The sequence below is a fragment of the Boleophthalmus pectinirostris genome, unplaced genomic scaffold, assembly GCF_026225935.1.
Source record: "Boleophthalmus pectinirostris isolate CB_2022bp ecotype Guang Dong unplaced genomic scaffold, ASM2622593v1 HiC_scaffold_2826, whole genome shotgun sequence".
Taxonomy (NCBI): Eukaryota; Metazoa; Chordata; class Actinopteri; order Gobiiformes; family Gobiidae; genus Boleophthalmus; species Boleophthalmus pectinirostris.
Window position 1 is genome coordinate 250,485 of NW_026571291.1, and position 12,500 is coordinate 262,984.

General features: G+C 44.9%; 3 protein-coding genes across 3 annotated transcripts in view; all 3 read right to left on the minus strand.

Moving 5' to 3' along the window:
• Positions 1–6,474, minus strand: part of LOC110168346 (tubulin tyrosine ligase-like family, member 12) — a 6,634-nt gene extending 160 nt beyond the window's left edge. The window contains exons 1-7 of the mRNA XM_055160001.1: positions 6,292–6,474; positions 5,840–5,999; positions 5,445–5,578; positions 4,961–5,037; positions 2,830–2,946; positions 2,341–2,523; positions 1–433 (exon numbers count right to left, since the gene is read on the minus strand). The exon at positions 1–433 is cut by the window's left edge and continues 160 nt beyond it. Coding sequence (XP_055015976.1) covers positions 229–433; positions 2,341–2,523; positions 2,830–2,946; positions 4,961–5,037; positions 5,445–5,578; positions 5,840–5,999; positions 6,292–6,414 — 999 coding nt within the window. The 5' untranslated portion in view covers positions 6,415–6,474 and the 3' untranslated portion in view covers positions 1–228. The remainder of the gene's footprint in view (positions 434–2,340; positions 2,524–2,829; positions 2,947–4,960; positions 5,038–5,444; positions 5,579–5,839; positions 6,000–6,291) is intronic.
• Positions 6,475–7,257: 783 nt separating this feature from the next.
• On the minus strand, positions 7,258–9,722 carry LOC129410929 (tubulin--tyrosine ligase-like protein 12). Its single transcript, XM_055160026.1, has 2 exons — positions 9,565–9,722; positions 7,258–7,395 (listed from the first exon to the last, which is right to left on the minus strand). Exons 1-2 carry the CDS (start codon positions 9,703–9,705, stop codon positions 7,258–7,260), a joined length of 279 nt encoding a protein of 92 aa, XP_055016001.1. The 5' UTR covers positions 9,706–9,722.
• Positions 9,723–11,512: 1,790 nt separating this feature from the next.
• Positions 11,513–12,500, minus strand: part of snx4 (sorting nexin 4) — a 42,879-nt gene continuing 41,891 nt past the window's right edge. Inside the window, exon 15 of the mRNA XM_055159996.1 lies at positions 11,513–12,029. The gene's annotated coding sequence lies outside the window, so the exon portion shown is untranslated. The remainder of the gene's footprint in view (positions 12,030–12,500) is intronic.

Sequence of the window (12,500 nt, forward strand, 5' to 3'; positions counted from 1 at the left end):
GTTTGCTGCTCTGTTTTTTGTTTAAACTGTTTTCCTCAATATCGTCACATGACGACGTCACAAACCCAGAGAATCAGAAGGAGCGAGTCACAGTGTCGTGTCCAATCAGGACGAGACTCCAGCTCCTACATCAGAGTATCAGAGTTTTCAGGAGTCCCACAGTCCCCATCACATCTGGACTCACATACACACTCGTGTGAACGGGGCCTCAGATCATATTATATTATATTACATAGTTCCGTACCTTTGGCCTGCTCTCTCTCTTTGTACAGTTATTTTTCCTATATATTTCAGATCATATTCTGTTATAATATCCTGTACCTTTGGTGTACTTTCTCTCTGTCGGATGAGGCAGTTCAGGTTGTTGCTGATGTGAGTGTCCAAACCTCGAGCCAAGTTCCAGGGTTTACAGATCCAGTGGTTGTCTTCACCTCTGCAGACACAAAAGAAAAGGAAAATAAGGAATTCAAATTACAACAGGACCCGGTCAAGCAGAAGTAAACAACAAGGTCAAAAACTCAAGTGAATTCATCTGATATAAAAATGTATTGAACAGATACATATGTACTCTAGTTTATGAAACTGTTGACCTTTTTTCTGTACCATTTTTGGTTCTAAAGTTCCATCCGTTTTAAACAGACCATGTATGAAACATGGAACAAAAATTATTTCCCAAATTTCAAAGACCTGAAAATCATGTAAATAAATGTTTGTATTTCATCATATCTTGTGTTATTCCATCTTTGAACTGTTGATGAAGGGACAGGATTTTTCCAAAAAAAAAAAAGTATTTAAAATGATAAAAATGTTCTTGGAAGGACTGACATATTTTATAGAAATAGTTTCCTTTCATTTTGAAGTAATATTAAAGTTTTCAGAAGAAAAAAGTGACAAATGATGTAAAATCCTGCACCTTCTACTTCACAGGTGTCAAACATAAGTGGCCCTTGGCTGATTTTCTACTAAAATATTTTAATGATATTTTCTATTAAAATCTTGTTCATTTTCTGTGGTGTTTATCACAGCAGCGTCTCCAGCGTCTCTGTACGTGGCCCCTCCCACCAGAGCAGCACAAATGAAGACTTGTCTCTTTCCAAACGCTCTTAAAGGACGATCGTTTTGACTGTTGACCGTGACACCCTCATCAGAAAAATGTCCAACATGAGAAAAGTGGAGCCGAGTGCAGGATTTTACAACAAAAATTGATTTATTCCTATTTACATACAAGTTCATGTTAAAACTTTGTGTTGAAATTGTATTTTTCTTAAAGTTTCAGGTTGTTCATAAAATAATATTTTGTAAAAGAAAGAGTTCATCAAATCAAAAAAGATTTCTGTAATAGATTTGTGTTTCTCTGCACAAATATTTGAACTTATTGTTATTTTTGAGTTTATATACCATATTTTATTATAATATATTATATATTATATATATATATATATACATATATATTATATATATATATATATATATATATATATATATATATATATATATATATATATATATATATATATATATATATATATATATATATATATATATATATATATATAGATATATATATATATAGATAGATAGATAGCACATATATAGTTTTCTGATCCGGCCCCTTTGAGATCAAAGTCGGTTGGATACGACCCCTGGACCAAAATGACTTTGACACCTCTGTTCTACTTGTTTGAACAATTTTCCCTCCGTTACTTTTCCCTCCGTTACCATGAACTTTCTTAATAAAAAATCTCATGACTCAAAAAGTCAGAGGTTTTTCAACCTAATCTTGTACCATATGGTAGAAAACTATATGAAGCAAATATTCAAACCAGTTTGTTAAGGATATGTAAGTGAGAACCAAGAGTTATCACTGTTTGGATTTATTGACCAAAAAGTGCTGCATATTTCATTCCCTCCGTTACTGATGTGAGTTTTTTTTAATTTTTTGTCTTGAACTTGAAAGAATCTCACAGGTTTAACTTGACCCTGTTGGAGTGTAACTCTTTCCTACATTCTGATACTTTACTTATTTCAATAGTTCCTCTAGTTTCTGAATAAGAGACATTTGAACGTCAAAAATCTGCCTGTTTCCCTCCGTTAACACTTGACCAGACCCAAAAGCAGCTCAAAGTTTGTCTAGAAAGCTGTGAGAATATTTCAAAGGAGCCCACTGTAGGCTGCGTTACAGGTCAGATCTGTGGAAGAGGCGCCGCATTCACAGACAACACGATTGTATTTTTGAACAATAAAAACTCCCGTAGTGAATAAAAGCGACACAGATTCTACACAGAGAGACTCCGGGCAAAGCAGGAACGTTCCGCAGTGGAGCTTTAAAGCGCCCGTTACCTCTGGGCTCTGGTCTGGAAGCAGCGGATGAACTGCGGCAGCTCGGTCTGGAGGTTGAAGGTGAGCGGGAGCCAGTCGGACTTGACCCGGCGGGACACGGCGGACAGACAGTCTTTGACCGTGAGGAGGCTCTCGCACGGGAACTGGTTCAGCAGGACGTGAGGACGCAGTTCACTCAGAGTCCTGCAGGGGGAGACAGAGACACAGGGAACTGAGGAAGAGCTTTTCTCAGCCGGGTTCTGCTGCTGCGGGGGACGATGTGACGATGTTCAAATCTCACGGTTCCATATTATCACAATACACATCTCATTGTACAATATTTATTACAATATTTTGGAGACGCTGATAAAACTGTAGCTAGGAAACTTTATTGCTTTTAAAATACAGTCGTCACCCCACACCTAAACCAGGACTAAACCAGGACTAAAGCAGGACTAGAGCAGGACTAGACCAAGGACTAGACCAAGACTAGAGCAGGACGAGTCTGACCTGAAGTCCTTGATGTGGTTGTAGGCCCAGATGACGTCGGCCTCGTCCTGATCGTCCGTCAACTTAAACCGAGGGTGAGTCAGATTATTACTGACCTGAGAGAGCTCCGAGTACACTCTGAAACACACACAAATACTGTTAAATACACTCTGAAACACACACAAACACACACAAACACACAAATACTGCACACACACAAATACTGTCAAAATACACTCTGAAACACACACAAACACACACACACAAACACACAAAAACACACACACACAACACAACAAATACTGTCAAATACACTCTGAAAACACACACAAACACACACAAACACACACAAATACTGTCAAATACTGAAATACACTCTGAAAACACACACAAAAACACACACAAACACACACACAAATACTGCAATACTGTTAAATACACTCTGAAACACACACACACACACACACACAAATACTGTTAAATACACTCTGAACACACACAAAACACACACAAACACACACACAAATACTGTTAAATACACTCTGAAACACACACAAACACACACAAACACACACAAATACTGTCAAATACACTCTGAAACACACACAAACACACACAAACACACACAAACACACACAAATACTGTCAAATACACTCTGAAACACACACAAACAAACACACACAAATACTGTCAAATACACTCTGAAACACACACAAACACACACAAATACTGTTAAATACACTCTGAAACACACAAAACACACACAGTATTGTAAAATACAACTCATACACACAAGGTACAAAGTGTGTAACTGTCAGTGTTCTGGTGGTGACAGATAAAAGTGTAAAAACTGTCGCTGGTGTTTTTGATGTCAGTTTGTTTTCATGGAGATAAGTCAGAAAATCATTATTTTATTTGTATTTATTTCAAATATTAAGTCGTGTCACCACACCACAATTATATTTTATTTTATTTGTTAAATATTTAACTTTGAGTCATGAGAACTTTTATCTCACCTGGAGGGAAAGAGTGAAAAACAGAAGAGACGAAAGAGAAAAGACGATAGAAACACAGAAAAATGTGAAGAGAGAGAGAGGACAGACGAGACAGGGACAGGAGAGAGGAGACAGGGACAGGAGAGAGGACAGACAGGAGAGAGGAGACAGGAGAGAGGAGACAGGAGGAGACGGAGACAGGGAGGAGAGAGGAGACAGGGACAGGAGAGAGGAGACAGGGACAGGAGAGAGGAGACAGGGACAGGAGAGAGGAGACAGGGACAGGAGAGAGGAGACAGGAGAGAGGAGACAGGAGAGAGGAGACAGGAGAGGGACAGGAGGAGAGAGGAGACAGGGGCAGGAGAGAGGAGACAGGAGAGAGGAGACAGGAGAGAGGAGACAGGAGAGAGGAGAGAGAGAGGAGACAGGAGGAGGCAGAGAGAGAGGGGACAGGAGAGAGGAGACAGGGGCAGGAGAGAGAGAGGAGACAGGGGCAGGAGAGAGGAGACAGGGGACAGGGAGAGAGAGACAGACAGGGGACAGGAGAGAGGAGACAGGAGACAGGAGAGAGGAGACAGGGCAGGAGAGAGGAGACAGGGGACAGGAGAGAGGAGACAGAGGAGAGAGAGGAGGAGACAGAGGAGACAGGGAGAGGAGAGAGGAGACAGGAGACAGGGAGGAGAGAGGAGACAGGGGACAGGAGAGAGGAGACAGGGACAGGAGAGAGGGACAGGGACAGGGACAGGGACAGGAGAGAGGAGACAGGAGAGAGGAGACAGGAGGAGAGAGGAGACAGGGACAGGAGAGAGGAGACAGAAGAGAGGGACACAGGAGAGAGGAGACAGGGGCAGGGGAGAGAGGAGACAGGGGCAGGAGAGAGGAGACAGAGAGGAGACAGGGGAGGAGAGAGGAGACAGGGGACAGGAGAGAGGAGACAGGAGACAGGAGAGAGGAGACAGGGCAGAGGAGGAGGAGACAGAGGGACAGGGAGAGAGGGAGAGAGAGGAGACAGGGGCAGGAGAGAGGAGACAGGGGCAGGAGAGAGGAGACAGGGCAGAGGAGAGAGGAGACAGGGACAGGGCAGGAGAGAGGAGACAGGGGCAGGAGAGAGGAGACAGGGGCAGGAGAGAGGAGACAGGGGCAGGACTTGTCTTACTTCAGGACTCTGTCGTGAGGAACAGTGAAAGATTCGATCTCGACCGGGAGCTGCTCTTTGTTTTCTTGAGCGATCGCCTGAAAAAAACAAAAAACAAACTTTAAGTCTCGGCGGGGCGTGCGGCGCGGCGCGCGGCGGCGTGCGGGCGTGCGGCGGTGCGTGCGGCGGGTGCGCGGCGGCGCGGCGGCGGCGCGGCGGCGGGGGCGGCGGGCTTGGATCGCTGCACATCACACTAGAGCAGAGGTTTTTTTTTAACATTTGGACCAAAATGACGAGGCAGTAGAATAAAGATCACACGCCTCTTCTCAACGTCAGGTGTCGTTGAGAAGAAACGACTAGAACATGGAGAAAGTTCTGAGGAGAAGAGTTTGTAGAGCAGGTCCAGAGTCGGTCCAGAGTCGGTCCAGAGTCGGTCCAGAGTCGGTCCAGAGTCGGTCCAGAGTCGGTCCAGAGTCGGTCCAGAGTCTGCGGTTTGGAGATTTACCAGGTAATATTCGTCCGAAGGCTCCGTTGTTTCGCTGCTGACGTCGTCGAGGTCGGCGGGTTTCCACGGCAACAGTCGACACTTCCTTATCAACGGGTTTGTCTCCCCGTACGCGTAATCCCTCGTCACCTCGTCTGAACACAAAACACACAAACACACACGTCACACACGTCACACACACACATCACACACACACGTCACACACACGTCACACACACACACATCACACACACACTCACACACACACACGTCACACACACACGTCACACACACACGTCACACACACACACACACACACGTCACACACACACACACACACACGTCACACACACACGTCACACACACACGTCACACACACACACACACACACACACACACACAGTCTCTGGTCTCACCGTCCTGGTCCAGATCTTCCAGGGGCCAGAGGACAGAGTAGGTGACCTGCTCTGGGACGCAGAAGAACGGGGCGAGTCCACACGAGGGCGAGTCCGAGTGCTGGACCTGAGACCCGAACTCGTCCATGATGTACCACACCGGAACCTTCTGCTCTGCCGACTGAGACGCGAACAAGTCAGACGCCCTGGAGCCGGACACGGGGCCGGACTCGGGCCTTTTTTCCAACCCTGTTTTTGTCCCGCTCCCATCCCCAGTCCAGTCCCCAGTCCAGTCCCCAGTCCAGTCCCCAGTCCAGTCCCCAGTCCAGTCCCCAGTCCAGTCCCCTCCAGTCCCGGCTCCAGTCCCGGCTCCAGTCCCGGCTCCAGTCCCAGTCCAGTTCCCAGCTCCAGTCCCGGCTCCAGTCCCCAGTCCCGGCTCCAGTCCCGGCTCCAGTCCCGGTCCCGGTCCTTACCCCCTGTGAGAGCTGGTAGGTCTGGTTGTACTTCCACATCTCCTCCAGGACCTGCTCCACGGACTCTGGATCTGGGATTTCTCCGTGGAAGTCGAGTCCCATCAGAGCCGCCATCCTGGACATGAGCCCGGGCACCTCCTGCAGCTGCTGCCGCGCGTAGACCGACCGGTAGGTCCAGGCATGGTCCACACAGACACAGAGACACAGACCCGGTTTAGACCCAGCACACACACAGACCCGACACAGACCCGGTTTAGACCCGGTTTAGACCCGACACAGACCCGACACAGACCCGGTTTAGACCCGACACAGACACAGACCCGACACAGACACAGACCCGGTTTAGACCCGACACAGACACAGACCCTGACACCAGACCCAGTTTAGACCCAGTTTAGACCCAGTTGAGACCCAGTTGAGACCCAGTTGAGACCAGGTTTAGACCAAATTTAGATCAAATTTAAACCCATTTCAGACCCATTTTAGTCCGGGTTTAAAAACCCTTTTAGACACAATTTAGACCCAAGTTAGAACCAGTTTAAACCAAGTTGAGACCCAGTTGAGACCCAGTTGACACCCGGTTGAGACCCGGTTGAGACCCGATTTAGACCAAGATTAGACCAAGTTTAGACCCAAGTTAGAACCAGTTTAGACACCAGTTGAGACCCAAATTAGACGAAGTTTAGACCAAGTTTAGACCAAATTTAGACCCATTTTAGACCCATTTTAGACCCATTTCAGACCGGGTTTAAACCCATTTTAAACCAAGTTTAGACCCAGTTTAGACCAAATATAGCCCGGGTTTAGACCTGATTTAAACTCAGTTTAGACCCAGTTTAGACCCAGTTTAGACCCGGTTCAGACGTGTTAAACGTGTGAATGAAACAAAACAAAAGTCCAGGTGTTTTGGAGACGGTCTCGGCGTTAGAACATGATTTAAAGTGGATGTTTAATCGTGTCGCGGCGTCACCTGTCGGGGTCGTCCGTCTGGAGGCCGCTCGCCCGCGTCACCACCACCTTGGACCCGATGATGCCGGGGGCCGAGTCCGAGTCCGAGTCCGAGTGAATCTGCACGATCCCAAACACCTCTCCAGCGTCGAACACCTGGAACAGAACCTCATCAGCCCAAAACAAGACCCAGACCCAGACCAAGACCCAGACCCAGACCCAGACCAAGACCCAGACCCAGACCTGGAGACCCAGACCAAGACCAAGACCCAGACCTGGAGACCCAGACCAAGACCCAGACCAAGACCCAGACCAAGACCAGACGAGACCCAGACCGAGACCCAGACCGAGACCCAGACCCAGACCGAGACCCAGACCCAGACCTGGAGACCTGAGAGACCCAGACCCGGACCCAGACCCTAGACCTAGACCCAGACCAGACCAGAGACAAGACCACCCAGACCCAGACCAGACCCAGACCAGACCCAAGACCAGACCCCAGACCCAGAGACCAGACTGGAGACCCAGACCCAGACCAGACCCAGATGGAGACCCAGACCTGAGAAGACCCCAGACCAGACCCCAGACCCAGACCCAGACCTGGAGACCCAGACCCAGACCAGACCAGACCAGACCTGAGACCCAGACCCAGACCCAGACCTGGAGACCCAGACCGAGAAGACCAGACCAGACCCCAGACCCCAGAGACCCAGGAGCCGGACCAGCAGACCGAGACCAGACAGACCGAGAAGACCCAGACCCAGACCCCAGACCCAGACCCAGACCTGAGACGAGACCGAGACCGAGACCGAGACCCAGACCAGACCAGACCTGGAGACGGTCCCTCTGCTCCTGACAGGTTTTTTCTGTACAATATTATGACTATGACCATTACATTTTCTTGTTTAAAAGCCACAGTACGTAACTTTCTGAAGGCGCAGTACGGCATTAAACTTTTCTATCTCCATGGAGACCAAACGAGACCGAGTTATAGGCCAGATCTGTGGAGAGGCGACCCCGCTCACAGAAGGAATTATTTTATTTTTGAGCGACAGAAACACAAAAACAAAAATGTTACGCAGAGCAGCTTTAGTTTTGTACTTCACATTCACTTCAAATTATTAACCAGATGTTCACACAGTTACTCTTAATTCAGTTGTACTTTTCCCAAAATACTTTTATATCCTGACTTTTCTTGGACCACTAGTTTGTACTTAAAAAAAATATATATATACATATTTATTTGTTTATTTCATTCATAAAGTATAAAAAAAAACTTAAAAATTTTAACTCACAAGAAATGAATGAAAAGGAGCAGAAAAAAAAGTCATCTTATGTTGTTTTGTTTTTCGTACAAACTAATAATAATATTAATAAAGGCAAAAAGGTTTATCGTTTATGATAGGTTCACCTTTACCTATACTCAATATTCAATAACAAGAGAGAAGACAAGAGATTAATATCTTTTACACGCGTGGAGGGAGAAGAACCGAGAGAAGAACTTTAGTTACATGTAACTTGCTGTTCTCTCAAATACTCTCTAAAGCCTTTTATTCAGTATTAGGAGCCCTAGTTACATGGGAACTACTCATCTCAGAACGGGAGGGGGAACATGCAAAACATTAAACATTAAAGGAGTAGTTCCTTTTTTGCTTACAGGAAACACAAAAATAACACTTCAGTACAGTATTCAGCCAGAGTTAAGGTCAGTCTGCCCTCCTCATTTCATCCTCCTTAGTTTATCCTCCTTAAGCAATGGTCGCCCAAGATGTTTCCTGTTATTGAATAGACAGGACTTCATGACCTTCTGCAACTCATGAAATCATTACATACACAGTGAGATTAATATAAATGTTGAATCCATCAGTTTATGATGATGGTTTAGACACAAGTTTAGACCGGGTTTAGTCTCGGTTTAGTCCCGGTTTAGTCCCGGTTTAGACCGGGTTTAGACCCGGTTTAGACCCAGTTCAGACCCAGTTTAGACCCAGTGTAGACCCAGTGTAGACCCAGTTTAGACCCAATTCAGACCAAATGTAGACCCAGTTTAGACCCAGTTTATCGTTTATGTTCGTACAAAATAAACCACAATGAGAATGAAAAAAAAAGTGTGATTTTTTTTTTTTTTTTAGTTTTGTTTAGATTTTTTTCGTTTCTGGTTGTACAAACTAATAACAGTGATACAGGAGGAACAACACTGATACTTTATGATGTTTTATGAAGTTTTGTTGGAGTCATAGACCGAATACAACTGGAAAATACTCGTGTGTTCTTTAAAATACTCGCGTGTTCTTTAAAATACTCGTGTTTTCTTGATTCACGCACCTCGTCGCGGATCTTGCGGTGCAGACTTTTCCAGTAGATCCTCGGGAGCCCCGCAGCCTGAAGCGCGGCCGCGTGAAGAGCCTCAAACTCCGCGTAACCCTCCAGCTGCTCCCGGTCCCCCGCCCCGCCGTCCCCGTTCATCCCCGGGGCCGCGGGGGCCGCGGGGCCGCGGGGCTCGGGCCGCGGGTGGAGGGTTTGTTGTTGACATGTTTCACGCCGGTGAGACTCACGTGGATCCAACCAGGAAGTGAAAACAGGAGCGGTGCATTGTGGGTTTTGGGGTTTTAAAGGGACACGCTCACGCAACTTTATAATTTTTTATTTTTTTTTAATTAGTACTTCAAAATCCGAGATACAGCATAGATCAAAACACAATTGTAGAATAATAATAATAATAATAATAATAATAATAATAATAATAATAATAATAATAAAAAGGTTCTGATCAAAAGAACAAGAATCCCGCCGGTTTCTTTTCTTTCATTCAGGTTCAGTGAGTTAACGAAAAGTTTCAGGTCATTTTTAAAGTGTGTGTTATATTTAGTTTTATCTTTAAAAAAAAAAAAAAAAAAAAAAAAAAAAAAACGACATTTGTGAATAAAATATTTTACCTAAAATCAATAATTATTAATATAAAATTATCTTCTTTTAGCTTCTGTTCATACACCATTTTTTTTCTTTAATGGTTAAAGAGGCAAATGAAATTCCCCTCGACTGAAGCAACGAATGAAAAGGTTCACAGGACTAAACCAGGTCTAAACCAGGACTAAACCAGAACTAAACCAGGTCTAAACCAGGACTAAAAACGCAACTAAACCAGGTCTAAATCAGGACTAAACCAGGTCTAAACCAAGACTAAATCAGGACTAAACCAGGACTAAACCAGGACTAAACAAAGGACTAAACCAGGACTAAACCAGGTCTAAATCAGGACTAAACCAGGACTAAACCAGGTCTAAATCAGGACTAAACCAGGACTAAAACCAGGACTAAACCAGGACTAAACCAGGTCTAAACCAGGTCTAAACCAGGACTAAACCAGGTCTAAAATCAGGACTAAACCAGGTCTAACCAGGTAAACCAGGACTAAACCAGGACTAACAGGACTAAACCAGGACTAAACCAGGACTAAACCAGGACTAAACCAGGACTAAACCAGGACTAAACCAGGACCAGGTCTCATAAACCAGGGACTAAAGGACTAAATCAGGAACTAAACCAGGTAAACCAGGACTAAACCAGGACTAACAGGACTAAACCAGGTCTAAATCAGGACTAAACCAGGTCTAAACCAGGTCTAAACCAGGTCTAAATCAGGACTAAACCAGGACTAAACCAGGACTAAATCAGGACTAAACCAGGTCTAAACCAGGACTAAACCAGGTCTAAACCAGGACTAAACCAGGACTAAACCAGGTCTAAACCAGGTCTAAACCAAGACTAAACCAGGTCTAAACCAGGTCTAAAACCAGGACTAAACCAGGTCTAAACCAGGTCTAAACCAGGACTAAACCAGGTCTAAACCAGGTCTAAACCAGGACTAAACCAGGTCTAAACAGGTCTAAACCAGGACTAAACCAGGTCTAAACCAGGACTAAACCAGGACTAAACCAGGTCTAAAACCAGGACTAAACCAGGACTAAACCAGAACTAAAAGGACTAAACCAGGTCAGGACTAAACCAGGACTAAACCAGGACTAAACCAGGACTAAACCAGGTCTAAACCAGGACTAAACCAGGTCTAAACCAGGACTAAACCAGGACTAAACTGAACACGACCTGGACATGTTTTGGTCTACGTCTCTGGACTGGTCTGGGAACACCTCGGGGTCCCTGTGGGGGATCTGGAGGAAGTGTCCGGGGTGAGGGAAGTCTGGGAGTCCCTGTTTAGACTGATGCCCCCGAGACCCGACGCCGGAGAAGAAGAAGAACATGGACGGACTCCAAGTCTGATTTAAGAATTTATTCATGATTTAAACTTTTACTTATTTAGACAAACTTACAATAAAACAACAACAACAACAAGAGGGTTTGGTTTAATCTCTGTTGCTTCAAAATAATATTTACTCGAGTAGAAGTACAAGGTAGAGCTCCAAGTAAGAGTTAAAAGTATTTGGGAAAAGTACTACTCGAGTAAGAGTAACTTAAAGCTGCACAGTGTAACTTTTCCTGGTGGAACGCTTTTCTCCAGGGAGATGTTTCTGCTTGGTCTGGAATGTTTCACAGTGTGGCATTAAATAAACCTTTCTATCTCCACGGAGACCAAACCAGAGCGAGTTCCAGGTCAGATCTGTGGAGAGGCGACCCCGCTCACAGTCAGAAATGTCGGTTTTTTGAGGGATTTTTGAGATTAAAAACAAAACAAACAAACCTGTGATTGAATAAATGTAAAGTAGATCTGTTTAAAGTCACACTGTGGAACATTCCAGGCAGAGCGGTGACGTAACCATAGAAAAAAAAAACAGGTGAAGGACCAACAACCGAAAAGTTACACAGTGCAGNACATGGACGGACTCCAAGTCTGATTTAAGAATTTATTCATGATTTAAACTTTTACTTATTTAGACAAACTTACAATAAAACAACAACAACAACAAGAGGGTTTGGTTTAATCTCTGTTGCTTCAAAATAATATTTACTCGAGTAGAAGTACAAGGTAGAGCTCCAAGTAAGAGTTAAAAGTATTTGGGAAAAGTACTACTCGAGTAAGAGTAACTTAAAGCTGCACAGTGTAACTTTTCCTGGTGGAACACTTTTCTCCAGGGAGATGTTTCTGCTTGGTCTGGAATGTTTCACAGTGTGGCATTAAATAAAACCTTTCTATCTCCACGGAGACCAAACCAGACCGAGTTCCAGGTCAGATCTGTGGAGAGGCGACCCCGCTCACAGTCAGAAATGTCGGTTTTTTGAGGGATTTTTGAGATTAAAAACAAAAC